This window comes from Condylostylus longicornis, unplaced genomic scaffold (assembly GCF_029603195.1).
Source record: "Condylostylus longicornis isolate FDR11 unplaced genomic scaffold, ASM2960319v2 ptg000040l, whole genome shotgun sequence".
Classification (NCBI taxonomy): domain Eukaryota; kingdom Metazoa; phylum Arthropoda; class Insecta; order Diptera; family Dolichopodidae; genus Condylostylus; species Condylostylus longicornis.
The window spans coordinates 6,246,957-6,264,586 of record NW_026578009.1 but is presented as its reverse complement, the minus strand read 5'-3'; the positions used below and the strand labels follow the sequence as shown (position 1 = coordinate 6,264,586).

The following is a 17,630-nucleotide window of genomic DNA, read 5'->3' as shown; positions in this document are numbered from 1 at the left end:
TTTATGTTCTTTTCAAAAGTTGTTCTAATAAGATTTGATATAAACTTAAATAACTAAACTTAATAAAGAGCTTTTCAAAAATTTTGTATATTGTGTTGCCGTGTTGAATTTTTAATTTTAAAGTTTATACCGTTATACGAACTAGTAAAATAATTTAAAATTAAAAATAAATTGAGCATTTTTTAATTATTGAATTCTTTTTGATTTCTAAATTGTAATATTCTTGTTTTTTTTTTATAATTTTTGTGTGCATGTAATTTTTGTATGCAACAATTTTTTGTTTGATTGAAATCGAGAAAATTTTTGCCTTGGAGTAATTTTGAAATTTTTTCAATTTTTACTAAAAATGTGATAATTAAAAATTTTAAAAATAAAACAATGTTTATTTTTTATTGTTCTTTAAATAAAAAAAAAAATTATTAATATATATTAACATGAGAGAGGTTTTTGCATTACTTAAATTTAATGTAGAATAAATAGAAATTTTTTGAATTAAAATTTATAATTCAATAATAACTTGTGCTAAGGTAATGTTGAATTTTCTTATATCGTTTTTTGATAAAATATTTTTCACTTTTCTATTTTTATTGAGTTGAAAATGTTTTTATGAATGTAATTGAAGATAATTTGCGAATAACTGGAAATAATTAAAAGATTAACATTCATATTGAGATCACTTTTTTATATAACTTTAAATGTGAATTGATTGCGGACACAAATTTTTTTTTTTAATACAGTTAATATTTTAGATATTGTCAAATAAATTGTAAGTATGTACATACTTAGAAAAATCTCGAAAATTTTGTGATAGAAGAAATCAAACGAATTTGGCAAGTTTTAATATAACACAAAATTATTTTCGATAATTTAATGACAATAATGTAAAAAAAAATATCTTATTTCGCCCTTTCAATAAAGAAATTTTTTTAAATAAAATAATAAAAATATTATTTAAAATTTTCTATATTAAAATATTCGTGTAATAAATTTTTGTTTTTATTTTTCATGCTCTTCAAGTTCACATTTTAAATTAATTTGCAAAGCTTTAGTTTCATTTACATTACTGCTGGGAGCTCTTGTTTGACAATCTTCATTTTCAGCTTTAACATCGATCATTTGTTGGGCTTCTAATTGATGTTGTTGCAGATGTTGACGATCTTGTTGGTGTTGTTGTTGAAGTAATTGTTCCTGATTATTTCTTCGAAAGATCATCTCATTTTCTGGTATACTGCTTTGATTTCTATACGCAATGTTATTACTATGTGGTGAAACAATAACTTCACGATGATTACATTGATTATTACCTGTTCCCGGATAAACATTACAATAGTTATCTGGAACTGTAAAACCATTTTCATGTTCAATAGGCCTATAATATCCATAATGCATAATAACGCTGTTATTGATACGTTCTTTTCTATAAGTTAAATTATCATCCGTTATAATTGGTTTATTATTAGCGTAATATGGGTTTTCAGATGAGATTTTAATATGAGAATAAGTTTGACTTAAACTTCTATCTTGATGTTGATGTCTTGTATTTTCTAAATTAAGTCGTTGTGTTTCATAGTATTGCCTTTGCATTGCTAATTGCTGTTGATTTGTTTGATTTCGATCTTTTACATCACGTTCAGACATATTTAATGGCAATACATTCTGCGACATATTATTTGATCTTTGAGATGTTAATTGATTTTCATACTCATTTTGAGTAATTGTTGATGTAGTATTTACGGTCAAAATACGATCTCTACTAACTATAGCAGATTTCTGTTGACTATTTGGTGTCCATTGTTGGCATAAATAATTACCAGAATTATTTGTATTAGCTATTACTGTTGTTGGACTAGGACTTGATATAGCATACGGAATATATGACTGCGTATGAGATGCTGCAGCTAAATAGTCTACAAATTCAATATAAATGGTTTTGAAATCCAAAAAAAAATTATAAATAATTAAAAATATTTTTTACCAGCAATGGCTGAAACCCCTTTATTTGGATTTTCTTTTTCTTCTCTAGGCACTCGATATTTTGTTAAATGTTGATAAACTTGTTTCATTCGCTCCATATTGGTTCGACTTACTACAGCATGATTCACCATTGGAACTGGATAATCTTTTCCAATGATACATTTTGCTGTTTTTTGAACACTTTCCGGGGCATTCCATGGTTCGTGAATATATTTAGCAGGAAAATTCTATTAAAATAGTGTTAATATTTTAATTTCTTACAGGAAATTCAATTATAGTTAAGTACCTTCAGTACAGGTAAGTATTTTCTAATATAGTCGCCATTTGGATCAGCTTTCCGCCCGAAACGTACAGGACAGTAACAATGAAAGAATTGCTGAAAAAAAGATGAACAGCTCAACCACATCCACATTCCAGCATTTACGGACCAATCGGCATCAAGTAATAATTCTTCAAAGACTTTCATTCCTTCTTCCCATGATATCCAAAGATCACCTCTCGTTAAAAAACATGCCACAGCATGTCTAGCTAAATGGTGTATCCAACCTTCCTCTCGAAGTTGTGTCATAATTGCATCTATCCAAGGAAATCCAGTATGACCCTTTATTTTGTAATCATAAATAAAAAAATAAATTGAAAATAAAAAATTTAAATGAAAACAGGCAAAAAATTTTGCATATTTCTTCTTTTGTTGGAATAGGAAAATATGGTAATTTTGTTTTCTTTTTGTAAGGGATTTCGTTAATAATTCAATACAAAATTGTGAATAACAACACGGCTTATTAATATGTGAGACAATATGCAATTCAATTTGTGAAGATGTAAAATAATTTAATCATTACACAATAATTTTAAAATATAAAATCTGATCCATATATACAAATTTTTTTTTGAAAGGATATTATAACGATAACGAGGTACCTAACGAGTTACGTAAAATTGTGGAATTAAGTTCATGACATTTGTTAATATTTTGTGTATATTACAATCAAAAATAAATTACGTAAGATAATTTTGCAACAATGGACGCAATGATGTTAATGTATTCTTTCAAAAGTGATTTAAAAGTTCAAAAAATTTTTCATAGTTCAATAAAATAAGTGTGTAATTTATGATATAAAACCATAATTTTTGAATAATTTCAGAAAACACTGTTGTAAGCTATGGTATTTCTTTTCAAATAAAAAAATAATTTATTAGAGGATAGATAAGAGAAAAAAACTACTGCGAACAAATTTAACATTTGGGGACGTATAACCGTTCTTTTGATCTATTAATACCAGTATGAACGAAAGCTCAAAGCGTGTTTAAAATTTGGAAATAGACGTCTGAAATAATCAATATTGTGACAGAATTTTCTTACGTTTGCTTAAGTTCTTTACAATAACTACCACACAGCTCCAAAAATAATGTGATTTAATCTACGAAACTATAAAGTAAATTAAATTTTATTAAAATTAATAAAATAATATTTTTAACTAACGTTTGCCCATTTTGCTAAAGCCTCAGCATTTTTATCCCAAGGTATTTGTACACAAATTTGATTTCCTTCCATTTTATCAAAATTCGCATTACGTGTAGCAGCGCAATAAAAAAATTCACGCCATAGTAATTGTCCATGTAATGATAAAGGAGGCATCGCTTTTTTAATTTTTTTGTAAAGATCTAAGAATGGGAAAAATTCAAAATATATTGGTTTGATTAATAATATATTAAAAAAATTATACCTGTTAGTTGATGATAAAAAAGTCTTGTACTCAAACAGCCAAATCTTAGGTATGGTGATAAACCTGTTTGACTTGCTAATAGAGATTGTGGTGTCATCTTAGGTCGACCAAATGATGCAACCCATGCCTTACGTTCTAAATGTCTTTCTAAACGTGCTAAGGCTTCAGTTTCACCGCCAACCCAAACAGGAGCTTTTAGACCTTCAGTATCAAATCCTAATTCTTCTAATGTTGGTACGTTATATTTATCATCATGATCATCCATGATAGGCGTATAGGTGGTTCCCAAACATTCAGGAGTAATAGCTTGTTCTGATTGTGCCGGTGGATCCATTGATGCAATTATGGATTGAAATTGATAATATGTTAATGGCGGTTTGCCACCATTTTTTTCAATTATTCTGCAATATTAAAAATTAATTTCATTTTTAATAGTTACGAATTATAACCTAATCCTGTATAAAGAATATCTATAATTTATTATTGAAACTTACGTATCTAATTTAAATAGAGTGTGAGATACAGCAACAATAACTTCAACTCCAAATTCTTTGCACATTTCTGTAACATTTTGATCGCGTACTTTTCCTTTAAAGACAAAATTCAAATTAAAATGATTAATGATAATAAAATTTTGTTTAAAATTACCATAAGGTTCAGGATCTTCTTCAAAAGTTAAACAAGTTGTTTTCCATTCTTTGAATAACTTTGGAAATGCTTCTGCTGGCTGACCTCTAATAACAAATAATCGAGAATTGAGCTTTCGAAGGCTTCGATCTAAGTCTTCTAGGCATTGCAGTAAAAATCTGGAAGAGTTTTCAAATTTTTAATGGAAGCATGTAGTAAGTTTTTGTTATTTTAAGACAATAAAACTATTATCGTTTCTACTTTGTAAGAACAAGGCGGTGGTTGGTTTAATCGCTTAAACTTAATTTGGAGTATACCAAGCAATATTACTTTGACAATTTTCTGGAACAGAAATCTATAATTAGATTAGAAACTAAAGAGTGAGTTTGACTCATTCGAATGGAATCTGTCTAATTCGGACAAGTCTTCCAAATTCAAATAAATTCATCTCGCGGATTTTATGGACTGAATAAATTTGAATAAAGTCTGAATCTTTTTGTTATTATTTCCTAGTAAAGGATTAATATTAAACAAGACACTTCAATAGTATAACCAATTTATGTGCTTTCTATCGTTTGGGGTTTTCTATATTGTGAATTTACATTTATTTTTATTTTAAAAATATTGTAAAATAATATTTTTCTAAAGAACCGATAGTTGTTCACATGTTTTTCAATGTGAATCAAAAGTACATAATTGTAGTGCACAAGTATTATTAACATTTTAAATTTCTTGAACGAACTACATATTCTTGTTTGAAATTTTATTGAAGAAGAGGATAAATGGCATAAAGAAGAACTATGAAACCAAGTAAATTATGAGGTATTAAAGTAAAGGAAGGAACAATATAACGTAGTTGATGAATATATTCTTTTGAAATATAACTAAAAACAAGTAGCAGTTTCTGATGAGGTGGTGATAGAAAATAAAATGAGACTTTGGTGTTTAAGTCTGGTTTTAATTTAAGTAAAAATATGTTAGTATTGAAGAAATTTCAGAAAAAAACAAATATTATAGTTAAATAATTTGTTGGAATACAAACACATGTACATATATTAATTGAAATTCATAGTATTTATAGGCTACTTTGAAGCATTATAAGTGGGAACTAAATTTTATTTTACATGTCAACCAAAGTATTTTATTTTATTGAAAGATTTTGAGAATTTATGTTGACTAATTTAAATACGCTTAAAAAAAAATATAGATTATTATATCGCATCGATATACGATTATGAAAAGGGCATACAAAAAAGGATATTATAAGGTTATTAATTTTTTTTTTTGTTGAGATTATGTAACGATTTATCCAAGAATTGACGTCATTAGAAAATTATACACGTATTTGTAGTAATTTTTGTTTTTGGGTTTAGTTTAAGGGAGAAATCTTATTAAGCAGATGTACACGTGACATGTAAGTAATAAGTGAAACTCTAGATAAATAATGCTATATTATATACGAAGAAATTGGAACCCATATAGGTTTTAAATAAATAAATTATATTAATTCACAAGAATCCTTAAAGATGAAATCTTTCAATAAAGAATAAGAACTTAGAGAATCATCACTACAAATTTAATGATTGGTAAAGTTTGTTTACATAAAGAACCATTAAAATTTATGTTGACATACCATATAATAGGTAACCTAATGCAGAGCATTTACTTAAAAATTTATTATTGGAAATTTGACATTTTTAGCGGAAAACGAACAAATTTCAACTTGAGGATTAAGAATTTGCTATACTATTTATTTATTTACTTAAATTAAAATTAAATAGTAGACTGGACAACTTGAATACTTTTAAGGTAAACTAGAAATGCACAAAATGTACAGTAAATAAATAATGGTGTTGCGACAAAGAGAATGTCTTGTGAATTTTTAAAAAGTTTTGAAAAAAAAAGTTCTTATTCGCCTTTTCCGCCTTTATCTTAGTAAATGCGTTATTTCTTTAGAACAAAATTTTTTCATGTCTTTCTACTTGTCAAAGTTTTAATTCTTCAAAGCCATAATGATGCAAATTTATAATAAACTGTTCCATGTGGAAACTGAAATCCGATTTTAAATTCTGTATACAAAGAAAGTCCGGGAATTCTTGTACTCTTATATCATAAAAAAATTATAAGAAAAAATGTTAGGTTGTCGAATAATACGTTATACCTCTAATTGGTTTTTCGTTCATTTTCGAAAGAATTTTTCTCTTACACGGCAACGCGGCATTATAAAAAAATTTTTAATCGTTTAAAGACTTTATTTTACTAGATAAAAAATTCTCCTTCTGCCGAGTTATTATCTTCGAGTATGCACTTAAATATTAACTAAATTAACTAAAATAGTTAATTAAGGCCACAATTTAGAAAGGTATTTAATCTAAAAAATTACTTCTATTTTATTTAGTGTCCTGAATTTGATGTGATTATTAATTTTGTCATACGTTTATAATTAGTTAATTTTATTTTTTTACCTCCATTTATTTATTCCAACATTAGAGCTACCAGCAAAATATGGATCAATTACAAAAATACATCGTAATGTTGTTGCACCATTTATACCGGCACGAAGTGCTGGGTTGTCATGTAAACGCAGTCCTTTACGAAACCAATGAACAGTATGTTTTTCACGTTTTAAATTGCTACAACTATTATTAAGTTGTTGTGATTGATGCTGTTGTTTTTGTTGCTGCTGTGTAATACAACTTCCGCTGCTGCAGTTTATAGTAATGTCTGTGGACATAACTTAATGGCCACGAGATTCTTTTTTTACTTTGTAAAGCTTTTCGTATTTAAAAATGCGTGAACTTAAAAATTATAATAATTATATTAGCACTTAAAACTGCCTATACTATAACATAAAAATGATGAAATTTTTAATGAAAAAACTTCTGTGTTAATATGTTGTTTTAATACAGATGAGATGTTCGATGGATTTTTTCTTGTATTCGATGATTTGTACAATAAGGTATTTTATATTGAAGTTTCTTCTTATGTATAGGTTTTGAAAATTGATTTTATTATTTTGGAAAAAATTAAGTTGGATCAACTTTATGCATCATTTTTTCAAAAGTTTGGATAATTTTTAAAATTTCTTGTAATGTTTTCAGCAATAAATTTTAATATTTTTGTGTTGTGACAGTTGTGTGGCACAAGTTTTTCTGTAAATAAAAATAAAAATTAGGAAAGAAAGAGTAAATAATTATAAATTTTATATAAAATGCAAAAATACTGTCAAAGAAATTAAAAACACATTTCAAAACGTTTAAGAAGTGGATGCCAAATGTGTGAAAGAAAAACAAAATGAACAAGCGAGTATAAAAGCATTAAATGTGAATTCTCTGTGGCCTTTTTTACCACAAACATTTGGAAAGATGCGCTTAATAATTTTATATTTCTGTTGTTTCGTCTCTTTCCATAAGTTCTGGATTATATAATTTCACACATGCCGAAAATATGAGGATCTAATGGTACCTGTTCATATTTTTGTTAGTATCAACAGATACAAGGTTATCTAACCTTATATAACAACATTTCTTTTTTTTAAATTTTTGATATTCCTTCATTTAATTGCAATATAATTTGTTACTTTTTATCTCTTCCTTCTTTTAAATAATGTACTGCCTCTCAAATTAGGCAACCAGTTTTCCAATGTTTTTTCTTTTGAAATTTAAGTTTTAATCAAACAGTTATAGTTGCAGTAAAATAGGGATAAATAAGAGTTAGTAATTGACTTGATTCAATAAATGCTTAAAATTATATAATTATTTTAGCATTCTTTAGAATATTTTGTATTTTTGTATAGCGTACATTTAGGATTAGAACTTCAATAATGGTTTTTGTCCAAAATAGTTAGGCCTATCATTACAATTAAAAGTCATAATTAATATTACAATTTCCAAAGGAAATGTGCTACTTTACAAAGTATTATTCAATTTTTATTTAAATTTTTGAATCAGTTTTTAATTCGGCAGTGAAACAAACCGAATATTTCAAATTAGACGCGTGTAATGTTTTTTTGTTTTTCAAATTATATAACAAAAAATTAAGTAAACGATCTCCCAAAATATTTATAATTTTTTTTTATTTATATTTTTGTGTCAAATATCTTGTCACAGTAATTATCAAAAAGGACGGTCGAAATATGAGAAAGGAAGTGAAAATTTTCATAAATTATGTAATTGGAGGCGATGAAATAACTGTTTCTTTTTGTTGCTTTGATATGAGTCAATGAAATACGTTGTGCTGATAACGCATTATTATTATTATCTTAAGTATTTCGAAGCTTATTGTAACGCAGGGTGGTATCGCATTTTATTTTTTTAATGACGTTAAAATTATTTTATATTCTAGTTTTTTTTTGTTACATTTTATTTGGCATTTTGTTTGAGTAAATAGAAATTTAACAATTAATTAAGAAATGAATGATTGATTAAGTTTTGTTGAAAAATAGCTTAATCCTTGGGATTAGTGAAATCACAATTATTAATTTTTGAAATTAATATCATTAATTAATATTAATATAAATTAAAACTGTTGTCATTTCTTTCGTTTTGTGTTAGTCAAATTTGATTGTAAACCAGAGCTTTATTAAAAATGTAAAAAGCTTGATTCTCATCAATAAACTCAAACATTTTACGATTCTAAAGACACATTTTATGATTTTAAAGAAATAATTTTGTCATTAGGAAATTTTGTCAAATGCACAAATTTAAAGAATCAAAATTTTATTTTTATAAAATTTCTAGGAATTAAAATGAAGGGTGAAAAAAATTTCCATTCAATATTTATTCGCAAAAGATTACAGCATATTACGAGTATTATTGTTCAAAATTTATTTGATATTGTAATTGAATTCTTAGGTAAGTAATTTGTGTAATAGTTCTTCTTATTAATAAAAATTTCTTCAAAATAAAATGGTGGTAATAGTTTCACCCATCTTTTTAATCAAAATGAAATGTTATATACATTATACAATCAATTGGGAATGTCTTCATTTACAAAAATAATTATGTAAACTTTAATTTGTTAATTCTTTTACAATAAGTTTATAGGTGATCCACATTTTTATCCTTATAATATTAAAATTACATAAAATTATTTTATTAGAAATTATCGCATAATTTGTAAACAAAAGTATAGCTATCGTGCTTTGATATACAAAGAAGTTAATTAAATATGTAAATGAATTCAGACAAGTTTAATGGTTTAATGTCAGGCATCAGTAAAAAAATAATCGAATATGAACAAGTAAAAGCCTGCATTATTTAATATAGCCTGCATTATTTAATATAGCATTAAAAGTTGTATGGTAGCTACCTGAATCTGTCAAGTCATTCCGCAAAAATTTCACTAATATGTCTGAACAATATGTCTGAACACACGACTGTTACGTTTTATGAATCCAACTTTATTATTTTTCTGAATATTTAAAATTATCTGTTTCCGTTAAAATTTCAAGAATATATTTGAGCTATAATTGGGCATACAACTGCCAAATTTCATGCAGATAATTTTATCCGAATTTTAACATATTTCCGAATATATAAAATTAGCTTTAAGACAAATTAGCTTATTTTTTTCCATTAAATATGTTAAGAATATATGTAAAATATGTAAAATATTATTGAACACACGTTTACAAAATTTTATAATAATGTCTTCATTAGTTTCCGGGCAGAAAAGAAACAATTTGTGAAAGTTTGGTGCTGTTAGTTTTATTCATTTTTGAGTTATTGTGTTATCGGACGGACTGGCGGATATATCTAAATCAACGCCGAATTCAAATAAATAATTAATTAGATTTCTCCTAAATCTATGCAATAATATTTGAGATAATTGAAATCAAATTAAAAAAATTAAATGTTTGACTATATCTTTAATTCATTAATGTTTCTGTGTTAAATTACAACTTTATTTTGATAGAATTTTATGTACCTAAATACATTGTTTTTCAGTTCACACGCCCATATTTTATAATATTTACAAATAAAGCTTTAGTTATTAACTTTTAATTTTTTTTGCAATAAAAAATTATTACATCACTTAACGTAAATTAATTTAATATTATTATAATTTTGGTATCGAATCGATAAGAAAAGCTATGAAGCTGGGATGCTTTTAATTAAAACAAAAAAAAAAACAAGTTTGAAAAAGCCGATAGCAAACGTTTTTTTTTCTTAATTATTTTACATTGCTTAAACACACGTACATCATGCAAATGTGTTAGTTCGAATCCATAAAAGAAATGAATTGCGAACAAAAAGTATTGCCGTTTGGAATTATAATTCATTAAGAAAAATCTACTAATCTGTGAAATATTTCTACCCAATTCCGAATTTATTGGTTGTTTTAAATATTTCATATTTTAGAATAAGTATTCGCTATTAAATTAATTACACAAAATTGGTATTTTTGTAAGAAAATACTAGGTTGTCAAAAAAATATACCGTCTTATTGTTTGAGTATTAAACCTTTTATTTTTTAAATTCCAAAAGTCGATGAACGATAACACTGAAAGATATAAATAACATACATACATTCATAAAACTGCTTGTTTACAGACGAATGTATTGATTAGCAGCCAGGTTGAATTGAACAAAAGTAAAAAAAAAACACTGTAAGGCACGTGTTGTCTAACGTGGATTAAGCTAAATGTATATACGTAGCAAGCTATATTTTGTATATTATATTCTTACACGCAGATACCAATTCTTGAATAATTTTGAATGTATAGATATAGTTAAATGCTTCTATATGTGTGTATTAATACACAAACAAAGTTCTAAGAAAGAAGCCGTTTTAATTCGCGTTTTTAAATTTACGCTGAAAAACTAAATGACTGTTAAATGGAAAATGTAAATTTCGTGTAGAAATTTTTGTATCATTTAGTATGAGCAATTCAACCTTAATTCTGTATTCCTTTTAGTAATTTTTAAAGGCTATAATAGGACAAAATTAACAGAGAAATTTGTTTCATAAATTGTATGTCATTGTTTGTATGTTTATTGCTTATTATGTAATCCGAAAATTTTGGTGATGAGCACTTTAAAAGACAACTAAAAGTTAGGCTATTTAGAGATTATTCGAAGAAAATTTAAGTCTACTTATACATTGTATGCTTACACATTGAGATATGTCCTTATTAACAAGGAAATTAAATAAAAACTTAATAGATTTTTTTCCTAAATGCCGGTTTAACTTTTTTAATAAGCGCAGTTAATTTTAATTAGGGGATAGTTTTTGAAAAATATTTGTAGTCTTAAATAATTATTAGATGGTAAACAAGGGCGAATTATTTGCAGTTAGTTAAAAAAATATGTATAAATTAGATAGAAGGACGTGAAAATGACATTTTTGGAGATAAAATTTTTATATGGAAAATATTTTTGTTTTCACTAAATACTTGTTAATGTAGTAGTTTTGCTAGTAATAGTTTTTGAAGAAAGTACAATAAAATGGCTCTTCTTGTATTTTATATCTTAGTGAACTGTTAAATACGAGTATAGCTTTCGTTTGGAGAATATTAAGCACTTTTTTGGAGACTATTAACCACTTTGGAGAATATTAACCACTACACACCAATTGAATATTAAAGGGAGTTACCTGCTGCTCTATTTATATGTATACTTGTTTAGCGGAAAATTTTGTGTTGATTTGATTATATTCGTAATTAGTTAAATTTTAATTAAACTATTACTCTACTATTTAGACAAAAATATATTTTGGTAAATGCTTGGAGTGCAATTAAACAACTTTTATCAAATTTCTAAATTTATATCCAAATATTTTAAAAGTAACTTAGTATGCTAAATACTTTTTCTTATGAAATTATTTTTCCATTTTATTATTCCAATGTTCGATTAAATTAAAATCATAGCGTGATTAATAGTTTTTCAGTGCACTTCATTCCTTTTTTTCTATCTTATATAGGAATAGAATTTAAAGAAAGTTTTTATTTAATAAATATAATATAGGCGTATTCAATTCATATTTTATTATCGTCAAACCGCATAAATGGGTACAATGTCATTTCAAAAATTGCATAATATATTTTACGTTGCTATAGAGAAAATATACAGTTATTATGTCAACCAAGCTATACTGCCGCGTATTGTTGCGATCTTTGAATAAACAACATATTTTTTTTACATACGCATGCGTATATAGATTCCAGTGTTTTTCGATGTTCGATATTTTTTGCATATCGACTGTGAAGCGCGCAGATATGCTAAGTAACAAATTTAATTATATTATATTATTTATTTAATTATATTAATTATATTTATATTATAGTTGTTATTATCATTTCTGTGATATCGAAAAATTTTTCAAAACTTTCTTTGGCACAAAAATGACTGAATGAAACCATCGCTTGTTTTAAAATAAGTGTCCATTTTTCTAATCAACTTTCCTCATCAGGAATTCAAAATTTCCAGATGACCATACTAACAGTGTCGCATTTTTAATACTAGCTTAAGTTAAATTCATATTTATTTGTAAAAGAGATACTTTTACACAATCATATAAGGTTTGTTTAATGATTACCAAAACTGTTCGACAATAATATGTGTCGCGCACACTTTAATTATAACTTTACTGTGACACTTCTATTACAATTTGGCATGAAACATCACAATAAATATTTGAAATTGCGGAGTAATATGGTCTGCTCGTTGAACTTTCTATACGCAGTTCTTCCATATTATAGAAGAATTTTAGAAGTTTCTTTATGGAAAACTACAACTACTCTTTATGTTTTTCTTTTCCTTTTTAGGAAATTATTGTTTTTTAAAATATTTGTGATGGTAAACTATTTGTTTTAATTTCACTTTTACACATATGAGAGAAGTGTTATTACTTTAACTTTAATAAATCACAAAATATAAAATTAGAATAATAAAAAGACCCCAAAAAATTTAATTTTAAAATATGAGAAAGACAGTCAATTAAAATTCACTACAATAGTAACAGTAATGGGCTTCAGTCCTTTTTCTTATATCACTCAGGAATTTGAAAATAAATTAATTTGTGTGATATTTTTCCTCCTTCAAAACTATGCTTAACTTACATTAAGAAATTCCTATAATTATAGGAACATAAATAAAATTTGCGAATGAATTTCAAATTTAAATGACAATTGGAATAACTAAATTCTATTTTGTGTAAATCAAATAATATGTTTAATTCAAGAAAATATTTTTAAAATAAATTGCATATCTTTAGGCGTCATTTTTTTTTATTATTTTATTTATTGATCATAACTTTTGTGATTTAAAAATTTTAAAAATAAATTTTATTAGATCTACTATTTAATAATTCAAAAAAATTTTGAAACTGTTATACGCATTTGAAAATGCAAAAAAATACGGTTTTATAACAGATTCTTGTCCGGATTTAGTGATATTTACTTATTGATCTGTCTCTGGCAATAATTTAAAAATGCATCAAGCAAAATTTAATGAATTTTTACAGCTTGTTTTGAAATTATTGTAGCTGGTACAGTTTTAAGTTAAGTTTAGGTTAAAGTAGCTATGGGGTTAAAGCCCAAATAATTGGCAACATATTTTTACCAATTCATACGTTTGAACTTACTCATATTTTTATAATAAATATTTTATTTTACTAGAACAATTTTTTTTTTTTGTAATTCTAAAAAAAAAATTATAATTCAACGTTTTATATTAAGACTTCTGGTAATTTTGTGCAAAATTCTATAACATATAAGAGACTTTTTTAGTATAGATCGTTTTCATTGCTATATGGTTTTAGTAGACCATGGTATTAGTAGATTACATTTTTTTATTATGAGTTTTTGATATCACTATTCAAATTTATTAAATTTGCATAACGATTTTATAAAATTTTACAATATAATAAGAAAATTTATGCATAATGAAGCGCGGTTAAGAGAAAAAGTTTTGGGATTAAGGTTGTTTTTTGTTAGGTATGGTTCTGGCTTTAATTATTTAAAATTTAAAATTATTGCAAAATTGTTAAATAAAGAAAAATTGCATGGTTTCTAAGTTTATTATTAACGGAGCAATATTTAATTTTCATTTCAAAATGAACTTAGGCCATTTTCAAAATAAACCATCAAACTTCTGATTTTTTAGTAATTTGATCTTAATAATTTGATCGTAATTTATGTTGGTTATTCAGTAAAGTGGTTACGTTGTGATATTAGTTGACTATAAAATATTTTTTAAAAATTTTTCAATATATTTTACGAAAGAAAACTAAGCGTTTACAATGTTATATGAACAGTCCCCGTCAAATTGTTTTTTGCGTTGTCCGGATTTTTTTTTTCAATTTTTGTTCTTAAAATATTATTTTATTTATATAATAATACAAATCTATTGAAAATCTGTAAAATATGCAAGCGATTTGAAATAATTTTCACATTTAATTTAACTTTTGTTATTTAAGAAATCATTTTGTGATATTATATGGATAGCATCACTGTATATACTACATATATCAAATAATTAAAATTCTACTTGTTTTTAGATGCAATTCTGCATTATTTCACTTTCTCAGCTCAGTATACGATTCATTAATATATGTACTGCGGTTGTATAACTTAATTCTCTGCTATTTTTACACTTTAAGCATATTTTAATTAAAAAAATTTTCAAAACGATATTTTTATTTTTTATTATATTTGCATTTATTCGTTTGTATGCGTTTATCTCTTTTGTGTTATCTAACATTTAATAAAATTTTTTATATTTGTGTGTGCATTTCCGTATATTTTTTCTATTACATGCTTCACAATTAATAATTTTTTTTATTTACAAATAATTTTACTAAAATTTTTTCTTTTTAATAAAAAAAAATGTAAAATTTCATAATTTTTTAATACCTTTTTAGTATAAAAACACTTTTAATAAATTTTAAGTAAATTTTTTGTTTTAATTTTTTAAAAAAAAATTTTAATAATTTTTTTTACAATTTTTTTTTAACAATTATTTTTGGGTTTGTTTAAAAATTTATATTTTTTGTAACTATAATTTTAATTTCTAATTTCAAAATTTTATTAAATAATTTAATTGTAAATATTCTTGAAATATAACGGTAATTCCATATAAGAATATTAAACGTACACTTCTGAACGGTAGAATATTCGAAACGAAACTGATTCGATTCTTGTTTGAATTGAAGTTGTTTAAGCCAGCAAAATGTTAAAATAGCTTTTAAATTTTATTTGTAGTTGTAATTTGTTTTTATATTTTTCTTCTTCTTTGGAAAAAACAAAACGCATACATTTGCATATAGAATTGCGGCTGTGTTGAATTTTTCTAATGAATAATTGATTTGCAAGCTTTATAATATTTATTTTTTAATTCAAAATATTTATTAACAAAATCCCAAATATTTTGTTATTCTGATACGTTTAACAGCTTTTTCAATTTTCATCTATATTATTGAATTTTATGTTTAGATCTCAGGTATAAACTTCTTTCATGATCTTACCAAAATATTGCCGGATTCGCCAAAACGTTTAAATTTTTCTTTTTACGATCTTATGTGATGCTACTAGAATAAGAATTGTCCTTTATCTTGCTATTAAAATAAGGCACTATTCCATATAACGTCATAAATTTGACAATCATGTCAATCACGTCAATTGTTTTTCATTTGCAAATGACAATCTTATGCAATTATAAAGTAATTCTAAATTATTAATTTACAATTCGTCATATTTTATATATTAATTCCATTTTGCAAATTTTTTGAAAATATAGTTTTGGGAAAGTGCCCATTTTGTGTTTTTTCTAACAATGAACACTTAGTTCTTATGGCAGTAGGCAAAACTTCTAAACCGTATATTTGGCTGGTTCGCATATTGCTTTTTGAAGAATTCTCTTTATGAGCCACGATATTTTAGAGCCTTTTTTTGAATAGGTTATTGTAATCCAAAAATGTCTGACAAAAATAAACCAAAAATTTTTTTTTGGCAAACGCTTCGATCTGACAAAGAGCTTTTTGCAAATTGCTTCGTCATTCAGCCTTAGAATATTATCTTGAGAGACTGACGGCTATTATAGATAGATAAATCAAGAAAAATTTTGACAGTGAAATGGGATTTTTCTGATTTTTAGATACCTGTTAAAATGGTATTAATTTTTTTTTATAAAATTCGTCGTGGTAGCGGAAACCATTTTTTTCCGGTCCTTGTGGACAGTATAACTTGTCAGACCTTTTTGACTGACGCGGCAGTTAGAGTGAGTTGTTACAAAAAAAAGTCTTTTCATGAAAATTTATTTCAATAAAGCTTTTTTATTATTGAATTTTAAAAAAATTCAAATTTTTTGTTTAGTCCCTATAAAAGAAAGTAAAACCTGTTTGACATTTTGACCTGTCTACATAAATCCTTTTGACACAAATAAAAAGAGAAACTGGAGATCAAAATTTTATGATATGTCAGACATGACCCTACGTGATTCAAATAATGTAATTTTTGTTCAAGGATTTAAATTTAAATGCTATATTCACAGATATAGCATAGTTACAGAAAATTACAGAAAATTGCTACTAACTCGCGAAAAAGTGAAATTTCAGAAAATTTCATAGCGTTTTGATTTATTAAAATGTTGACAGAATTTTTTGATTTTTATTGAATTGAACTTGGAAACTATGTGATATACAAAATATTTTTTCACTTCTGTTCTCATCAGATATGATTGTATTTAATTCAAAAATTTTCAAATTCATAGTCGTCGTCTTCAAAATCATGTATTTTGCTTTGATTCTTTGACAAACTTTCATGAACGTTTAAAGTCAATGTACTACCACATGGACATTGAAAACTTTTTAATTAAATAATTAAAATCTAAATGCAAAACACAAATAATATTAGACTTGCATAGCATAGAAAATAAAAATAATATTTTTGAATTATTCACAAATGATTCGGAAACTTTCGTAAAGTACAAATCTTATGCGTTTGTATTAAATTGCAAAGCTTTTATATTTTTGTCTCTTATACATATGTTTTATTTCAATACAATTTTCAATACATATAAGGATTCTATATATGAAACAACAATAATAATAATAAGAAATAAGAATCTATCAATAATAATTGTGGAAAACACCACATCGTGTACAACGTGACTTTGTGCGTTTTTAAATTCTCGAATAATTTTGTTGTATAACAAAGTATCGTAAAGGGGAAGTCACGTTGCAAGCGTTGTGCAAAAAACCAAAGCTATATTATTTTTAAAGTATTTATTTATGTTTGTTAATATGTGAATTTTGTTTTCTGTAAATATACCTACTGAAATGAGAGGTTTTTTAATATTTTAA

General features: G+C 25.2%; 1 protein-coding gene across 3 annotated transcripts; it reads right to left on the bottom strand.

The window, feature by feature from the left end:
- Positions 1 to 511: 511 nt before the first annotated feature.
- LOC129609565 (cryptochrome-1-like) lies at positions 512 to 15,321 on the bottom strand. 3 transcript variants are annotated; one of them, XM_055521553.1, is made up of 10 exons: positions 14,819 to 15,028; positions 6,794 to 7,480; positions 4,350 to 4,507; positions 4,196 to 4,289; positions 3,702 to 4,102; positions 3,458 to 3,639; positions 2,261 to 2,575; positions 1,976 to 2,201; positions 1,060 to 1,907; positions 512 to 637 (listed from the first exon to the last, which is right to left on the bottom strand). In XM_055521553.1, the coding sequence occupies exons 2-10, from the start codon at positions 7,060 to 7,062 to the stop codon at positions 605 to 607; spliced, it is 2,526 nt and encodes an 841-aa protein (XP_055377528.1). In that variant the 5' UTR covers positions 7,063 to 7,480; positions 14,819 to 15,028; the 3' UTR covers positions 512 to 604. The 3 variants fall into 3 exon arrangements, with proteins under 3 accessions (XP_055377528.1, XP_055377527.1, XP_055377526.1); XM_055521552.1 differs by lacking the exons at positions 512 to 637; positions 14,819 to 15,028 and adding an exon at positions 15,184 to 15,321 and having other exon boundaries at positions 930 to 1,907; XM_055521551.1 differs by lacking the exon at positions 512 to 637 and having other exon boundaries at positions 930 to 1,907; positions 14,819 to 15,027.
- Between the last annotated feature and the right edge of the window lie 2,309 nt (positions 15,322 to 17,630).

Coding starts and splice junctions, on each gene's coding strand:
- LOC129609565 (XM_055521552.1), bottom strand. CDS start 7,062: ATGTCCACAGACATTACTATAAACTGCAGCAGCGGAAGTTGTATTACA. Junction 4,103..4,195: donor ACTCTATTTAAATTAGATAC/GTAAGTTTCAAT, acceptor TTAATATTGCAG/AATAATTGAAAAAAATGGTG. Junction 2,576..3,457: donor CTTTAGCAAAATGGGCAAAC/GTTAGTTAAAAA, acceptor TACAAAATAAAG/GGTCATACTGGATTTCCTTG.